Here is a 17,833-nt window from a genome sequence, read left to right on the forward strand (position 1 = left end):
TTTGTAGTGCAGCTAAACAGCTATCAGTTCTTTGTAGGCAAGCAAGTATAGTCATATTGCCTCCATTCCACAAGGCAATTCCAGGACTTCAGTGATCAGTCAGAGTACCTTACAAGGATGACATGACAGTGCTCCAACTAGTGCTGAACTAGTCCATATATGCATAGACCGTTAAGGGGGCTTCTGGTGTGTGATGGATATGAAGTGGATGATTGTGTGGCCGGCATCTTCTGATTACGTATATCATATAGCAAGCTGTAAGGTTGGCACATGGACCATTTTAGATTACAACTAAATATCATAATAACCATAGGGTCTTTACTTAAATACGTGTGGTCACAACATGCATTAGTAATGATTAACACTGAAAAAGACATTGTTCAGCCAGCATTACATTTGAGGGTAGTATACATTAAGCAAGAGATAGTAAAGGTAACAGTACATTGAATGAACTCAATCAGCAAGTTGTGAAAATATTACCTTGGGGATAACTTAAGAGGAAAAATGGGCCCTGCACTTTTTCGTGTCCAGGAGTGGCTGTGCCGTCTGTAGTGCGATTTCTCCCTGTTATTAAACAGAATTGGAAATCCTGGAGATGCCCACACCTTTCATCAGAATCATGGTGGGAAGATGTTGTGCTTTTCCACCCATAGGAACGTGAGCAGGGTGGAGGAACTTTTAAAGGAGTCTGCTGATGGAGTAGAAAACCCGGGTTTGAATCCTGGCAGAAGCCAGTGCCTATTCAGTAAGGAGTCATTGGGCAAGACTCCTGCAGTGTGGCCTATTGAGAATGCCCTTAGTGGCTGCAGCTCTCAAGAGCTTTGAGTCCAACAGAAGAAAAGTGCTATACAAATGTTAGCATTAATAATATTATTATTATTCATACTTGTACCTTTTTCAAGCATTTCATGCACCACACATATACCCTGATAGTTTCTTTTGTTTTTATTCAGTTTTAAAACACAAATGGCTATTTGATGATGCAGCACTGATTTCAAGTTATAATTCAGTCCTTTGCAGTGTACTTGGTGAGCCCATGGAAACAGAACAATGAATCGTTACCGTGTATACTGTAGAATTCTGGCAGGCTGCCTGGGTGGGAAGAGTGTGGAATGTCGCAGCACTGAAAATCTTTTGTGAAAATAATCATAGCTTCCTTATATATGAAGGTGGTGGTGGGTGGGGGTGTAGGATGATGTGCGCTGGATATATTTCAGTCCATTCTACAACATTCACATCCAGAATTTATACAGTGAGTGTATGATGATTTGCAGGCACTTAAATTGCTTCCTACGCTATTTCTTTGTGGTCTGGTGGCTTTTTATTCTGGCACTAATGTGTATCTTGGCACAATAAGTGGTTTATGCAGTGGGTGGATCCCGAGCCAGCATGAAACATGTGAAAATGGGAATGTCTGCTTACTTAAATGAAAGAATATTGTAAAGCACCATTTGAATAACCACAACTCCAATGCTTTATCAGAAAGGCAACAACCGTTTCTGTGAATAAATATTTGGAATTCATGGCTGTGATGCTCAGCTTAGGGTCTCCAGCAGTGCAAGGTTTTACTTCCTTTCACATGCTAAAAGGAAACCGGTAGTGAGATAAATGTTGATCTATGAACACAATGGGCTTGATTCAGTAAATTGCGTTAGTACGCCTCTGAAAAGCCCTTTATCACGCCTAGAGTTGGTTTAGGCATGATAAATTCACATCACGCTATGCGTGCGCCAAGTTTTGCATGCGATGGGAATTTAGTAAACGGTGCTAACCCAGTTAGCACCCTACTTATCATGCCCAAAGTCTTTAGGCATGCTAAATGGGCTAGCACCGTTTATGACTCAAGCCCAATGTCTGGTTCACATACTTGGAACAGGCATATAGCTGTGGCACCACCTGCCAACCACGTCTTACTATGCCGTTGCCATTCAGGTCTCCTCCAATAGGGGCTTCTGAAGGTGATTGCACTGTAAGCAAAGTAAACGTTTAGAATTGGTTGATGTGCCCATACATGATACAATCTGTAAAAAATAATAATTTTGTGCTGGAATTCAGGGATTTTACTGCCACCACTAGCGATTCCTAAATGGAAGAAAATGTTAGTTGCAACCTGACTAGCCAAATTAAACAATTTTATAAATGATGAAACAATGTGGTAGTGTCTCTTCTGAGCACAGAGGTCTAGCATGGATCAGAAATAATCAGGTAACAAAGGCAACAAATAGAAATATTAAAATGTTAAACTATACACAAAAATATGCAAAATAAATAGAAAAATGCCTAAAATATATGTAGCAGTTAAACAGAATTAATTGGATAAGCAGAAAAGAGAAGATGATGGAGATTATCTGAAAAGTTCAAAGCACCATGGTTGGCTGAATCCATTGAGCGGTAGAGTCTTTGTTCAGAATAATCCAAAATATTGTGCTTTGGCCATTCACCTGCTGGCCTGTCGGTAGATGAAATTCAACAAATCGAGGATGGACAAGGAACACAGAGATTTGTCGTACCAGATCTCTTAACCGAGCTAGGGTCGGGGCGAAAAACCACAGCTAAGAGCGGTAATCCCAATCTCTGCTCGGGGTAGCCACCGGAGGCTGTGTGCAGAGTATAGCGCGCAGCGGGTGTTTCTACACACCTCCTGGGGGATCCTGATGTCAGCCGCCATTCTTCTTCCTCTCCTCCGGGGCTCTGCTTCCTGCTGGTGAGATTGCCGGCTGTCGTCATGACAACAGCCAGCAATTTCACTTTAGAGTTGCACCTCCACCCGGAGGATTGAGGCATAACTGCAGCGCTGGAGACAGGGAGGTGAGTGATTGAAAAATTGCTGCAGATCTCCCTGGCAGCATGATGATTTTTTTTTTTTTCCCAGTTTTTAGGGTCTGAAAGGGTGCAAAAAACATTGCACCGCTTTTAGACCCTAAAATCCGGAAAGAATCATAATGCCAAGGGGGTTAAAGGGCTTGTCCTGATGTGAGGGGCTGGCCTGAGAGCTGATAAGGGAAAGCTCCAGCCCCCTTTCAGAAATGAAAAAAAATCTGGCAGATTTCTCCATGCACATAAGGTCTATCAATAAATTGATTGCATATTTGCATTCAGTAAAGAGTTATGAATTCAGACATATAAAACAAGAGTATTAAACTGTAAGTATTACCAAGAACCTTTATTTCTCAGTGGCTGGATGTGCGGTCCACCTGAAAACCCCAGTTTGTGAGCAGTGGTTTTCCTAAGTTTTCCTGTCAAAACTGTGCAACTAGTCTGCTTGATGTACCCATAATACAAAATATGAAAAATATGAATTCTTTGTTACTATGAATTCAGTTCATATTTTTAGAGCAGCTATGTGGGAGAAGCACAGATAGCATCAGAGTGAGAGGAAGTCCTCTTTTGAATTCTAGCAAAGGTTTTTATGACACGCAGAGGTGTGAATCCTGGCCTTTCATGTGCAGAGGGTTGGAGACTGTATTCTTAGGACAAGGGCTATTTTATTTTCTGTCAGCCAATTCTGGATGTTTGGCTGGTAGGGTAGTTGGCCTCTGAATCAACACTCTTAAAGCAACCCTGCATCCTATATCAGTTCCTAACTACTGATAAGTGGAGCAAAGTATCAAGAAGACACCTTAACCACTTGCCCACCAGGGGTGTAGATACACGTACCGCCGCTGTCCGCGCTCGTGCATGCCGCCGCCCACTCGCCCGGAGATCAATGAACGGGAAAAACCATTCCCGTTCATTGATCTCAGCCCCCCCAGCAATGATTGGCTGCTGCTATGAGAAGCAGCGTGATCATTGTGCAAAAATTTCCCAGCCTCCCTGAACGTCCTGTAAGCATACTTCCTACGCTTACAGGTCGCATGAACAAAAAATTACTGTGGCCATCTTGTGGCCAAATAGTAAAACTACATCCAAAAACATTTTTCATATATAAATACCTAGTTTTACATTATAAATTAACTCATTACCTCCCACAGTCCCCAAATTGTTTTTATTTTTTTTTTGTAATAAGAAAAATAAATTACAATAATTAAAAAAAATACATAGTTACCTTAGGGCCTGAACTCTTTAAATATTTATGTCAAGAGGGTATAACACCGTTACTTTATAAACTATAGGCTTGTAATTCGGGATGGACGCAAAACTGAAAAAAATGCACCTTTTTTATTTACAAAAAAAATATTGGTGTCAAACATTGTGATAGGGACATCATTTAAATGATTTCATAACTGGGACAAATGGGCAAATTTAATGGATTTTAATTACAGTAGCATGCATTATTTAAAAACTATAATGGCCGAAAACTGAAAAAAAAATTTTTTTTTTCCCCCCCCATTAAAACACATTTAGAATAAAATAATTCTTGGCATAATGTCCCACCTAAAGAAAGCCTAATTGATGGAGAAAAAAAAAACAAGATATAGTTCATTTCATTGCTATAAGTAATGATAAAGTTAAAGACGAATGAATGGAAGGAGCGCTGAAAGGTGAACATTGCTCTGGTGCTCAAGGGGTTAAATATTTTCCACACAACCTGCGAACAGTGGTTATTATTTAGTATTTATATAACGCTGACCTCTTCCGCGGTGCTTTAGAGCACATAGTCATATCAGTAACTGTCCCTCAGGGGAGATCACAATCTAATCCATACCATATTTATTCATATGTCCATTGTAGTCTAGGACCAGATTTTTTGAGGAAGCCTATAAACTTATTTGTATGTTTTTGGGATGTGGGAAAAAACGGGAGTGCCTGGAGGAAAAACACAGACATGGGAAAAGAACATACAAACCCCATGCAGATAGTACCCTGGCTAGAATATAAACCAGGGACCCGCTACTGCAAGACGAGAGTGCTAACCACTACACCACCATGCTTCCCGATTGATCCAAAACACAGATTGACACCAATAATCTGATCAAACTAGCTCATGGGAATTCCCCGTTAATGGTCATGACCAACCGTTTACGATTGATTGACCTTGGAGTTGTACTGTAAATGGGCACATTTAGCAGATCAGCAGTTTTGTAAATGCAGTCTCAAGTATGAGCGCACAATTTAAAATTTTTCATAGATTTGTTTAAAAGCATCCTTGCTGAGGATGCTGCATTCAATTGCAAGCACACTACCAATAATTGATAAACCTCTCAGCACCCCTGCCTATGATCGGAAATGACCAAGGTGTGGTAGGTAAGTTAATCAGTTAAGACAGTCAGTACAGGTTCTCTGGATCCCTTTGAGATCTCTGGGGGTGCCTTATTACATTAGGCCCCTAGGCAAGGATCACACTTGTATACACCAAAAATGTGAACACTTTTTGCACCGTAATTTTCAGACACTATGCTCATTTGTCATGCATTTTGCCACAGCAACTATTAATTGCCAGTGACGAAGCACATACTCTGCAGGATGCACAAATGTCGTGTGAACAGTGCTGGGCCTGGTTCACACTGAAAATCGTAAAACACAATTGCAGCTGCTTATTGGCTGCAATTTTGCAAAGCTTGGAAAATGCTGCAGGCAGCACGATTTTGATTTCATTAAAAAATCACAATGCTACAGTGGGATCCACTTCATAGGGTCATGTTGTATTAGCACTTTGCTGATCCAAAATGCTGCAAGTGTGAACCAGCCCTTAATGTTTCATGTTATATTTTTTTTTTTTTTTTAGTTACATTTTTGCATGTATTTATTGAAAGGAACTTGCATAAGCTCCAGTGTGTTTGATTTTTTTTTTTTTTTTTTTGAATGACAGGTTGGAAACAGAGGAACAGTTAAAGATTTCCCTGGGTTCAGTGCAGGCAGAGATGCTGACTCTGTCAGAAAAGCAATTCAAGGCATTGGTAAGTGTAGCAATTCTGCTCCTTATTTACTACATGTCGGAAAATACTCATGTAGCTGCTGAAGCTGTGCTTCTGTAGCATGACTTATGTCTGACCGTAACATGTACCGGTAATCTGTGCCACTGTATACTGCACATTACTTTTTCAACTTTTCATATTTTATCTTCTTTAAAGAGAACCCGAGGTGGGTTTGAAGAATATTATCTGCATACAGAGGCTGGATCTGCCTATACAGCCCAGCCTCTGTTGCTATCCCAAACCCCCCTAAGGTCCCCCTGCACTCTGCAATCCCTCATAAATCACAGCCGTGCTGCTGACAAACAGCTGGTCAGAGCTGGCTGTGTTTATCTCTATAGTGTCAGTCTGCTGCTCTCCCCGCCTCCTGCAGAACTCCAGTCCCCGCCTGCATCCCTTCCCTCCCTGCTGATTGGAGGGAAGGGACGGGGGCAGGGACCAGAGCTATGCAGGAGGCGGGGGAGCAGCTGAGACTGACACTACAGATGTAAACACAGCCTCACAGCATGGCTGTGATTTATGAGGGATTGCAGAGTGCAGGGGGACCTTAGTGGGGTTTGGGATAGCAACAGAGGCTGGGCTGTATAGGCAGATCCAGCCTCTGTATGCAGATAACATTCTTTAAACACACCTCGGGTTCTCTTTAAAGTGACTCTGTAACAAAAATTACAACGTTTTTTTCTACCATCCTACAAGTTCCTAAACCTATTCTAATGTGTTCTGGCTTACTGCAGCTCTTTCTACTATAACCATCTCTGTAATAAATCAATGTATCTTTCCCCTGTCAGACTTGTCGGCCTGTGTCTGGAAGGCTGCCAAGTTCTTCAGTGTTGAACTGTTCCTCTATGCACACTCCAGTGTGTGTTTTATTTACATAAGCCAGCAGCTTCTCTGCTATCTTATCAGTGATAGAAGAGAGCTGGATAAAAATCCTCCTCTGGAGGCTGTGAAAGTAGCTGGCTGACACATACTGAGGAATTAACTACATAGGCAGAGCTGTCTGCAGGAAGCCTGTAATGTTCAGTGCATGAGAGAAGCTGGGGACAGAAGTTAAACACACACAAGTGATCTCTTGAGATTCAGAAGTAAGGCTGTATACAGCCTGCTTGTGTATGGATGTATTTTCTATGTGTGGACATACTGTACATCAACCTACTTCCTGTTTTGGTGGCCATTTTGTTTGTTTATAAACAAACTTTTTAAAACTGTTTTTGACTACTTTTAATGCGGCGGGGAGCGGTGAAATTGTGACAGAGGGTAATAGGAGATGTCCCCTAACACACTGGTATGTTTACTTTTGTGCGATTTTAACAATACAGATTCTCTTTAAAGCTGAAGACAGTGCATCATACTTTGTTAGCAAAATGTATACAATACATAGACTATACATAGACTATACAGTACATGAAAATGCAGCTCTAAGTTCAACCACCTCCTCCATCTTCCTCTTGTCTGCCTGCTTGCTAACCTATTCTAAACTATTCCCCCCCCCTCAACTCTACATGTCCAGTAGAGATGGCCCAAACAGTTCGTCGGCAGACAGTTCCCGTAAAATTTCCGCTGTTTGCGTTCTCTGCGAACATATGGCGTGTTCGACCCGCCCCCTATACATCAACATGGAGCCAAACTTCGACCCCTTAACTCAGTCAGAAGACACATGGCAGCCAATAAGCTAGCACTCCCTCCTGAAGCCCCCCCCCCCCCCAACCTCCCATCAAAAATCAGTTGCGGGGGGGCGCAAGCGCAGCGAGCTCCAGAACAGACGCATGTGAGCAGAGCTCCGGTTCTCTTCAGCTCCTAACTGCCCGGATCGGGGTCAATTCTGCCTACACTTAACTGCCATTCGCTTCAGCCCCGAACCCTTAATAGACTGTATGCCTGGGAAGAACAGGAAGCAGCAGAGCAGCACCCAAGTCTCTCTTACGAGCTATTTTTTTTCCGGACCCAGCCCAAGATGGCGTCTTCTCAACACAGCGCCAGACACTCCGGGCGCTCTTACTCGCCAGCCAGACGGTACTCCTCGCCCTCCCATAGCCCGGAAACCTTGGGGCAGACGAAAAGGGATCTAGAAGATGCGATGGATGGTACATACAACAGGTTTGTGGGCAAACTCCAAACGGAATTCCGTAAAACTTCTAAGGCCCTGTCCCGAGAAATAGCTGAGGTGGGGTCCTGAACAGACAGACTAGAAACCAAATACGATGATCTCTATAAAGCCCATACTGCTCTTAAAGCTGAGCATGAAACTTTTTTAAATTGTCATTTGATTTACTACATATCCAGACTGAGGATCTGGATAACTGCAACAGACGTAGTAATCTGAGGGTCAGAGGTCTACCCGAAACCTATACTGATCTGACTCCCACCATATCTAAAAAAAATTTCATACGCTTCTTCCTGACACTGATCCTAAATCTTTTTTATTTTTGATAGGATTCATCGTGCCCTACGCTCTAAACCTCCAGATAATCAACCGCCCCATGATGTAGTGATGTGCTTTAAAGACTTTTTACTCAAAGAGAAGGTACTTTAAGCAGCTCACAATACCCCAGATTTGGTTTATGAAGAAATAAAATTACAAATATTCCCTGATGTATCTCCTGTCACTTTGGAAAGACGCAAGGCGATGAAAAATCACTGCATTACTTTCCTCTGCAAAAATTTGCTATCGCTGGGGATTCCCCTTTAAACTTTTATTTTCTCATAATGGTACATTCCTTTCTGCCTCTATTCCTGCGGAGGGCGCCATACTTCTGGAACAGCTTGGCCTTGCCTCTACCCAAAACGTTATCTCTGCAACGCAGGGCGGCTTCTCCAATCTGGACACAGAATCTCCCTCCTAGAACACCAAGACAACATCGCTCGGAGGACTGATCCGGTTTCATCTTGGATACGTAATTATCATTATACCTCCATGGGACCTGAACTTTAATGCTTAATATCGTTTTTTTAGTTCAAAGCGGACTTCCTTTATTCCCTAACTCTCTCACATGATATACAAGTGAGCTGACAAGACATGGTCTCTACCGTTGTTGGTCTGCCTTTTTTCCCCCACACCTTTATGGTTGCCTAGCTGGTTAATGCAGGTTCTTATGAAAAAGGCACAGAGAGACCGGGAGCCCGATCTGGTGTATTATCCAAGGGGCACCAGAAAAGATGTAATACTTAAGGCAATATACTCACAATATACTGGTTGCTGAGTAGCAACCCGTTGTTTAGCATGTGGGGAAGTACCGTCCCCACTCTGCCTTGCTTCTAGTGATCTAGTAGGTCGCAGCTTCAGGAAAAAGATAGGACACCGGGAAGACTTCCAGGGCTCCTTTCCCCTGGGTTAAGAGTTCAGTAACTGGGGTAGAAAGGGTTAGGAGGCACCTCCTAACCCCTTCTACCCCAGTAGCTGGTTAATGGTAACTTTTAAGTTAAGGTGCTGTTTTCCTGGACTCGTATGTACCCTCCTGGTGCATCCAGATGTTATATGGTTGTTTTCTTCTTAGTTTTGATAAAGTTTTCATTGTTAGTATTGTCAAACTTTATTCAACTAATTTTTTTTTCTCCAGGAAGCATGTAGCTCTGCTAGACTGGCTACTCTTTATGGTTTCCTGAATAATGGCTAAGCTGGTTTCACACAATGTACAAGGTCTAAATGAACCCTGCAAACATCATAAGGCCTTTTTTCATTATAAGCGCTTGGGGGTTTCCTTGTTGTTTTTACAGGAAACCCACTTTGCGCATGAAAAATACCCTAAATACTTTGATGTTATTGCTGCCATTACCATTCTACTTTTCAAAAAAGGCTAGGGGAGTCTCTATCTTTTTTTTTTTTTTTTTTTTTTTTTGACCCGGAAGGTTGCTTTTTGGTACTCAGAGGCATCCTTTATGGCAAACAGACCACATTAATTAACTGCTCTGCTCCTAATACTGCTCTTACTGAATTCCTCATAAAACTTGCCTTTCTATTGGAAAAATATGCCTCTCCCAACATAATTTTAGCAGGTGATTTTAAATGTGGCAAATTCTGCATATGATAGAAGTGTCCTATCTCTCCCTTTGCTCGCGGTTTCCCTCGTAAGCTTCAGAGATTCCTCTCTCAGAATCAATTAATAATTGGCGAGCCTTAAATGTAGGCTCAAGAGAATACACTTTTTTTTTTTTTTTTTTTTTTCTTTTTCCAGTGCTAGAAAATCTTATGCAAGATTGGACTATTTTTCTTTCACCAAACCTTTCAGCTAGTTCCTCTAGTTCATCTATTGAATTTTGCTCCTGGTGGGATCACAATATGGTAGCTACTGCTTTTCGCACCTTTGGTCTTCCACCTAGCAAAAATCAGTGGCGTATTAATTTAATAGCATCAGAATTTTATCGCTCTAAGGTAACCGCACATATAGAAGAGTTTTTCTGTTTTAACTCCTCCCCAGAAGTATCCCAAGGTGTCCTGTGGGCCTCTCACAAACCAGCTATTACGACATAAATGTACTCCATGCCTTGCTGAATAAATCGGAAAATGCACTTAAATTTATGAAGGCTAGATTTCTGCTTTATGGTAATAACCATTCTACTATGTTTGTGCGCAAGCTTAACAACTTTTATAAGCCCCCACATGCCTATAAATTGCGGAATGGTAATGGCCACCTGCAGGTTTTACCTCAACAAGTCATTCAAACTTTTGAAAAATTCTACTCGGACTTCTTGGGTAAGGCCCAGACCATTGATCGCAACCTGACTTCTGAGTGGTTATCCTCTCTACACCTTCCTACTCTAGCTCAAGACCAACTTAATGTATTGAATGCTCCTTTCACCCATGAAGAGGTTACTAAGACAATACAATCTCTAAAATCAAATTCTACTCCTGGTCCGGACGGATTTTCTACCACATACTTTAAAATGTTTTCCTACTTTTTTGGTCCCCAATATTGTCCCTTTAACAGCATATTACAAGGGGATAGGTTTCCTTCAGAAATGCTGACTGCCAATATGTCTCTTATTCCTAAGCCAGGAGCTGATAATACAATACCTAATAACTTTCGACCTATATCTATCATGAATAATGGTGTTAAATTGTTCTCTAAAATACTCTCGACTCGGTTGGCATCAATGGTCCAGGCCCTAATTGGTAAAGAACAATCAGGATTAATTCCTGGCCGTTATGGTCACGATAATGTTGGTTTAGCCCTTAACCTCATACAAGATGCAGAGCTTAGTTTCTCGATTTTCTTATGTTGAGCCTTGACTTAAATAAGGCGTTCGATTCGGTGGGTAGCTGTATTTACACTTGACCTTGCAACATTTTGGTCTACATGGTCCATTTCTATCTGCAATTCATGCATTATATTTAGACCCATGTACTATCATTCGTATCCCAGGAGAAAGCTCTTCGCCTATCAATTTACGCAGAGGCACTCATCAAGGGTGTCCCCTCTCCCCTTTACTCTTTGCCCTGGCATTGGAACCCTTGGCAGCTGCCATTCGCCAACATCCAGATATACATAGATATACTGAAAACGATAAGATCACACTATATGCTGACGATATTCTCCTATTTTTATCCCAACCAGTTACTACTTTACCTATTTTGCTCCCTCTCTTAGATAAATTTGCTCAGTTTTCGGGTTTGAGTGGGAATACTGCCAAATCTGCAATGCCTATAAATCTTCCTAGGCCAGCAGTCAAAGGCCAATTTTGATTTCAAATGGCAATTTCAAAGATTTAAGTACCTTGGAATTTATCTTATCCCACATTTTCATGCTCTGTATGAGGCTAATTACCCCCCCCATTATTTGCTACACTTTCCAAGTTCTTAAGATTGGTCTGGCTACAAAATAAGTTGGTTAGGCAAATACCTTGCATGCAAAATTATCTTATTACCTAAGTTGTTATGTTTTTAAAACTGCCTATTCCAGAAGACGCGACTGGCCCAAATGCAAACTCAATTTAACAGGTTTATTTGGGATAATAAGCCCCCTAGAGTACGCTTTACTACCCTATGTCGTCATAAACTTTCAGGGGGTATTGGTATGGCTAATTTATGGGGTTATATTGCTGCATGTATCTCCCAAATTCTTGATTGGAGCTCAATTTCGGATCTTCCTTTATGGTACCAGTTCGAAGCAGATTCAATCGAACCTTTTTGTTTGCCTTCTTTAATATCTTACCCTAATAAAACGGCAACCAAAATTCTCTCTTTAAACAAAATAGTGGTGTATACCCTTAAACTCTGGTATATGATCCAAAGCTCCTTTAACTTAGCCACTGCCCTTTCAACATGGATTTTGTTTTTGGGGAATATAGGCTTTACTCCTGCTTTTGATAATCCCAGCTACGGTACTTCTCCTGCTGTGAACTCAAGGCCTTATTTCTGCCAATAAATTTTGGATTGCAGACACATTTTCCTCCTTTGCCCATTTTAGCTTTACACGCTCAGCTCCTTATGAAGAAATGTACAGATGCTGCCAAATTAGGCACCATCTTATATCTCTTTATATTCCAATTCCACAACCTCCCCTCTATCCCTTTGAAGTAATCTATTATACAAGGTACAGGCAGACAGACAGGTTCCATTTCCACTATTTATCATTTACTGACTAACATGCATTATCAAGTGCTCAAAACCCACAGCTGAACTCTGGTCCCCTACCTTTCATGTCCTTACCTCTCCCTCTAGATTGTAAGCCTTTGGGGAGGGTCCTCCTCCATTACTGTGAACCCATGCTATGCATCTGAGTTAACCTAACGTGCCTAATCTCCATGCTCCCATCCAGTGACTGACTAAGCATTACCTGGTACTCATACTGTGCTGCATGATTTGGTCTTTATTGTATTCCTGTATTGTCATATTGCTGTATATCACCCCTAAATATTGTCTGTAACCTAAACTAATGTCCAGCGCTGCGTAATATGTTGGCGCTTTATAAATACAATAAATAAATAAACATGGACCTCAACACATTAACATACATGAGACAGTGGGAGCAGGAATTGGGCAAAGAATTGGATCCTGAGACCTGGTCGAAAGCCTGGGGCAATGTATCTTCGGTTTTAGCTTCCAATATCTTAAGATACTGCTCTTAAGCTCATGTTACGTTGGTACCGTACCCCAGATGAGCTACACCATATTTTTCCTACCGTATCACCTTTATGCTTTCGTAACTGTTGACAATTAGGTACCCTTTCCCATATATTCTGGGATTGTCCAACAGCACAAAAATTCTGGGAGGAATGGAACACTTTGGCTTCATCTATTCTTCTGATCTCTATTACTATTACCAACAAACATGCTCTATTATTCCTCCCTAATCCTTTGGTCCCTCTAACTTATACGAAACTATATAAATATTTAATTTTGGCTGCATTATGGACAATTGCTTAAAATGGAAGACCTTGGAACTTTCTATTACCATGGTAACTGACCATATGAATATGATTAACTACTCTGACCGACTTTTTTTATGCCTTTATTGATAATCTTGATAAATTTAACACACCTGCTGGGAGGCTTGGTCTCTACATTTTGACCGCCTTCATTTTAGTACTTTAATACCTGCCTATGTAACTTCACCTTGAGTTTCTGTAATCCTCTGATCATTATATTCTCTGATGTACTCTATTTATTGTACAATAGAATACCCAGCTTTATCCTTTAATCTTATTGTGTATTTTGTAGATCTACATGGCTATTCCTGTAATTCTAAGCCATACCTTATTTTGTACTTTGATTTTGTTGAAGAAAGCTTTTTGAAATACATAAAAGCAGTTGTGGTGGCTGTATTGGATTAATTCTCTGCTGACTGTTAGTGAGATCAGGGTCAGGCCTGGAACCCACTACAAAACGCTATCGCTAATCACAATCGCTAGTGTTTTTGTATGAGCGGTTTGCAATCGATTTCATGAGCGTTTTCAGTAGTGATTTTAAAAAGTTTATTCAATTTGCCAGCGGTTGTTTAGCGATTAGCGCTTTTAATTCTGATTGGTCCTTTTTAATTTTAATTTTGTTAGTGTGCAGTAACTTCAAAACGCTAGCAAAATCGCTCTGTGCAGGTTTTGATGAGCGATTATGCCAGCGTTTATATACTTTACTTTGCAGAAACACTAACGCTCCAGTGGAATTTAGCCCATCAATTAACAGCTGAGCATTTAGGGAAATCGCTAGCAGTTTGAATCGCTCCCTAAACGCTCAGAAAATCGATCTAGTGGGTTTGAGCTTGCTGCAGATAGGTAGGGAAAGCATTAGCTAGGCCTGTGTTCTTGTTACTCACTTGCTGTGAAAGCACCCAAACAGGCCTTTTGAGGGCTAGCACATCGGTCTCCTGTGTGTATTTTTTTTTTTTTTTTTTTTTTTTTGTGTGACACTCCACAGCCCACTGACGCTCAGTGCTGTGTGCACACTACTTCTGTTGCTACATTAAGTTGCACGTGCAGTAACAATCCAGTACATTATTACTTCACTGTATTCTGATAGTACTATTGCATTTCTCTGTGTGTGACACTCCACAGCCCACTGACTCCCAGAGCTTTGCATTATTTGATTTCTGCCCTTTAGAGATTAAAACCCGACTTTGCGTCAACTCTGTAATTTTTGGTTGGACTTTTGGCATGGATCCCCCTCCGGCATGCCCCTATCCAGGTGTTAGACCCCTTGAAACAACTTTTCCATCACTTTTGTGGCCAGAAACAGTCTTTGCTGGTTTTAAAATTCGCCTGCCCATTGAAGTCTGACTGTTTGCCAGGTTCGCATGTTTGCAAACATTTGCGAAAGTTCACGTTCTCTGCAAACGGAAAATTCTATGTTCACAACATCTCTAATGTCCAGTTATTCACTGTGACCCTTCCTCTCTCTGAGCTTTCACGGCTTAAAGTGTACCAGAGACGGAATCAAAATGTCCTTTAACGGAACAGTACCTTTCCACACTGATTAATCTCTTAATGCTCTCCGCTCTAATCTCTAATGCTCACCTCACTACCTGTGCTCTGGACCTTATTCTCTCTTAGCTCAACCACAGCTCTTGAACATTTTTGCTGTAACTTCTGTAAACCTCTCCAACTCTACTGGCTTTTTCTCTTCCTCATTTAGGGTTGGTTCACATGGATGCTTGGTAGGCGTTTACCACCAGCATCTGGGACTCATCATTTAACGCTTCCATTCAAGTGAATGGGAGCGTTTGTACCGACCTTTGCGGGATCGCGGCGTTCCGATCCTGATTTTCTCCGTCGTTCGAGGTGACCCTGGACTCTACATGTAGTGTACAGGGTCAATTAACTACCGAGTCTAGTGTCCCCTTATGGGGATGAGAAATGCTGACCGTGACGGGAAGCCACTGAAAGCCGCCGAAAGCCCGGACGCCACACCGCCAAATGAAAGCCAGGACATCCATGTGAACCAGCCCTTAACCTCTTCTGGAGGCAGCTGATTGAAATCTATGCGCTGTTTGGAGCATCTTATCCCTGCCAGGGAGTAGATTTCAGTTCCATATTGCCACATTGCTCTCACCACTGTCCCCATTCCATCACTATTAAACTCAACTGTCTAATGAAAGCTGAGCTCCATGTGCCAGTCAGAAGCCAATTTTGATTGATTTGATTCTGATGTTTTTTGTACCACAAGGTCCTGTTCATGAAACTATTCTTTTCCCCATCTACAATTATGGACTAGGACATTGATCGGCAAACTTGGCTTTCCAGCTGTGAAAGAGAAACTCCGACCAAGAATTGGACTTTATCCCAATCAGTAGCTGATACCCACTTTTACATAAGAAATCTATTCCTTTTCACAAACAGACCATCAGGGGGCGCAGTATGGCTGATATTGTGGTGAAACCCCTCCCACAAAGAAATTCTGAGTACGTACTCTTGGCAGTTTCCTGTCTGTGAACCCTGTTGCATTGTGGAAAATGGCTGTTTACAGCTGTTTCCAACTGCCAAAAAAGCAAGCAGCAGCTAAATCACTTGCCAGCAGTAAAGCTGTCACCATGTGATAAATGTCAGAATATAAATCAGGGCTTTAAAATATTTTACAATGGGCAAACACTGACAATCATTTATACATAATTATTGTAAAAATGAAGCACTTTTATAATACATTTTCCCTGGAGTTCCTTTTTAAGGAACTACAAGTTCCACGATTCACTGCAGGAGTCTGATAGCCACAGTTATGGTTCATAAACAGCCAAGAGCCAAGTTTGCAGATCACTGGACTAGGACAATGGATAAGTGCATTTGATCTCCAGTTTCGCCTCTACACTGAGAACACCCAAATCTGACATCTCTATGTATTGTCTCAAGTTCCTTACTTGTCTTCCTGCTATGTCTGCATTTGTCATCTTGTGTTCTAAAACTTAACAGATTGAGTACTCTGTACAGTGCTACAGAAGATGTTGGGGCTATATAAATAAAAATTGATTGCATCTTCTACTCTACAATTTTTATACTGCCCAGAATAGTGCAAAACAGTGTATTGGCAAATTTTTTTCAAGCGGTCCAGTTATGGTTTCTATTAAACCCTAAAAATCGATTAGAAGTTGTCATTGAATCTTTTGTGCAATATCAGTTTTTTCTTACCTGGTGAGTATCACCACGAGCTGAGCTCGGCCATACCGCCAAGGAGGTTAAACAACGTTTATATCACTAAGGTGTCCTAAGTAGTAATAGTCATTTCTGATTTAAAAATGGATTGTCAACCACAAAATCAAATTCCATTTACCCACTGCTCTGTGTTCATTGTGCAGCCTGGAACCTTACTGTGCATTGCAAGCACTCCAATCTATTCAGAAATTTTTCTGCTGTAATCTCATCTTTCAGCCTTGGCTCTATTTATCTGGCACATTGTTGACCAGAAAGAAGCTTGTAGTCAGCCCTGCCACATTCCTGCTCCTCACTGATTGACTGAGGGCAGTTCAGTGAGAAGCTAGTGCTGAAACCTGATCTTTCACATGATCTTTCTGTCCACACATGCAAGCAGCTATGACAGGGCAGATTCTGGGAGAAGAGTAAGGAAGGAAATGACATCAGAATTTGCTTCAGTCAGAAGCATCCAAAATAGCAAATGATCCATGAACAGAATTTAAAATTCACTGAAATCAAAACGTGGACAGCACAATACATCTGTTATGTACCGTAAGTAGAAAACGTAGTGATCTACTTATATATGTTTCATGTTTTCCTGGCATAGTATGGCTGACCTTGCTGCTTTAAATAAGTTCGTAGCTAAAAAGTCAAATCTGCTATAGTCCATAAGGGTAAACAGGTCTAGGTGCAAGGTAGTGCATCTTATTTACCATCCCTACTTTTACATCTATCAGGAGTTTATAGTTTTAGAGAATATGAGAATATGGCAGCAGCTAATGCAGGCGACAAAGACTTCAATAAAGCAGATGAGGACAGAAGGGATCGAGCAAGAGGCACAAGGAGAATGGTTAGCCAGCATTCGCTGCAGCATTAACCATGCGGCAGCAAATGCAGATGACAAAGTCTTCAGTAATGCTGGGGAGGACACATAGCAGGATCGGGCTTGCCAGCATTTGCCTGCATACTCATGGTTGTGACAGACAGCTGGGGCAGTCTTTTTGTCCCTAATTGCTATTTTGAACTTTACCCCTCCTGTCCCCTTTTTTTTTTTTTTTTTTTTTTTTTTTTTAAAAACCCATTGATTAACATGAGTTCTCAGTTTTTCTGTGCAGAAAACGCGCACGAAAACAGTCAAGTGTGTTCCCTGCCTCAACTGTTACTTTTCAACTGTCTGTCACGCATAAACTGTGCAACTGTGGCTAATCATTGTTGGTATTCATTTTTTTATTTTTTATTTTTTTTTTTCTGCTTCATGTAGGAACTGATGAAGAATCTTTAATCGCCATTCTGACCCAAAGATCCAATGCTCAGCGACAGCTCATTGTAAAAGAATATGAATCTGCATATGGAAAGGTGTGGTATTTACACATGGTATTTCCTGCATCCACAAATTTTAAGTCTTTTTATTTATTTGTATTTTTTTTCCC

General features: G+C 41.3%; 1 protein-coding gene across 1 annotated transcript in view; it reads left to right on the plus strand.

The window, feature by feature from the left end:
- The window catches only part of ANXA3 (annexin A3), a 65,828-nt gene that overhangs the window by 14,959 nt on the left and 33,036 nt on the right, over positions 1-17,833 (plus strand). The window contains exons 3-4 of the mRNA XM_068233570.1: positions 5,750-5,837; positions 17,665-17,759. Of these exons, the coding sequence (XP_068089671.1) occupies positions 5,750-5,837; positions 17,665-17,759 (183 nt within the window). The remainder of the gene's footprint in view (positions 1-5,749; positions 5,838-17,664; positions 17,760-17,833) is intronic.

This window comes from Hyperolius riggenbachi, chromosome 1 (assembly GCF_040937935.1).
Source record: "Hyperolius riggenbachi isolate aHypRig1 chromosome 1, aHypRig1.pri, whole genome shotgun sequence".
NCBI classification, from domain to species: domain Eukaryota; kingdom Metazoa; phylum Chordata; class Amphibia; order Anura; family Hyperoliidae; genus Hyperolius; species Hyperolius riggenbachi.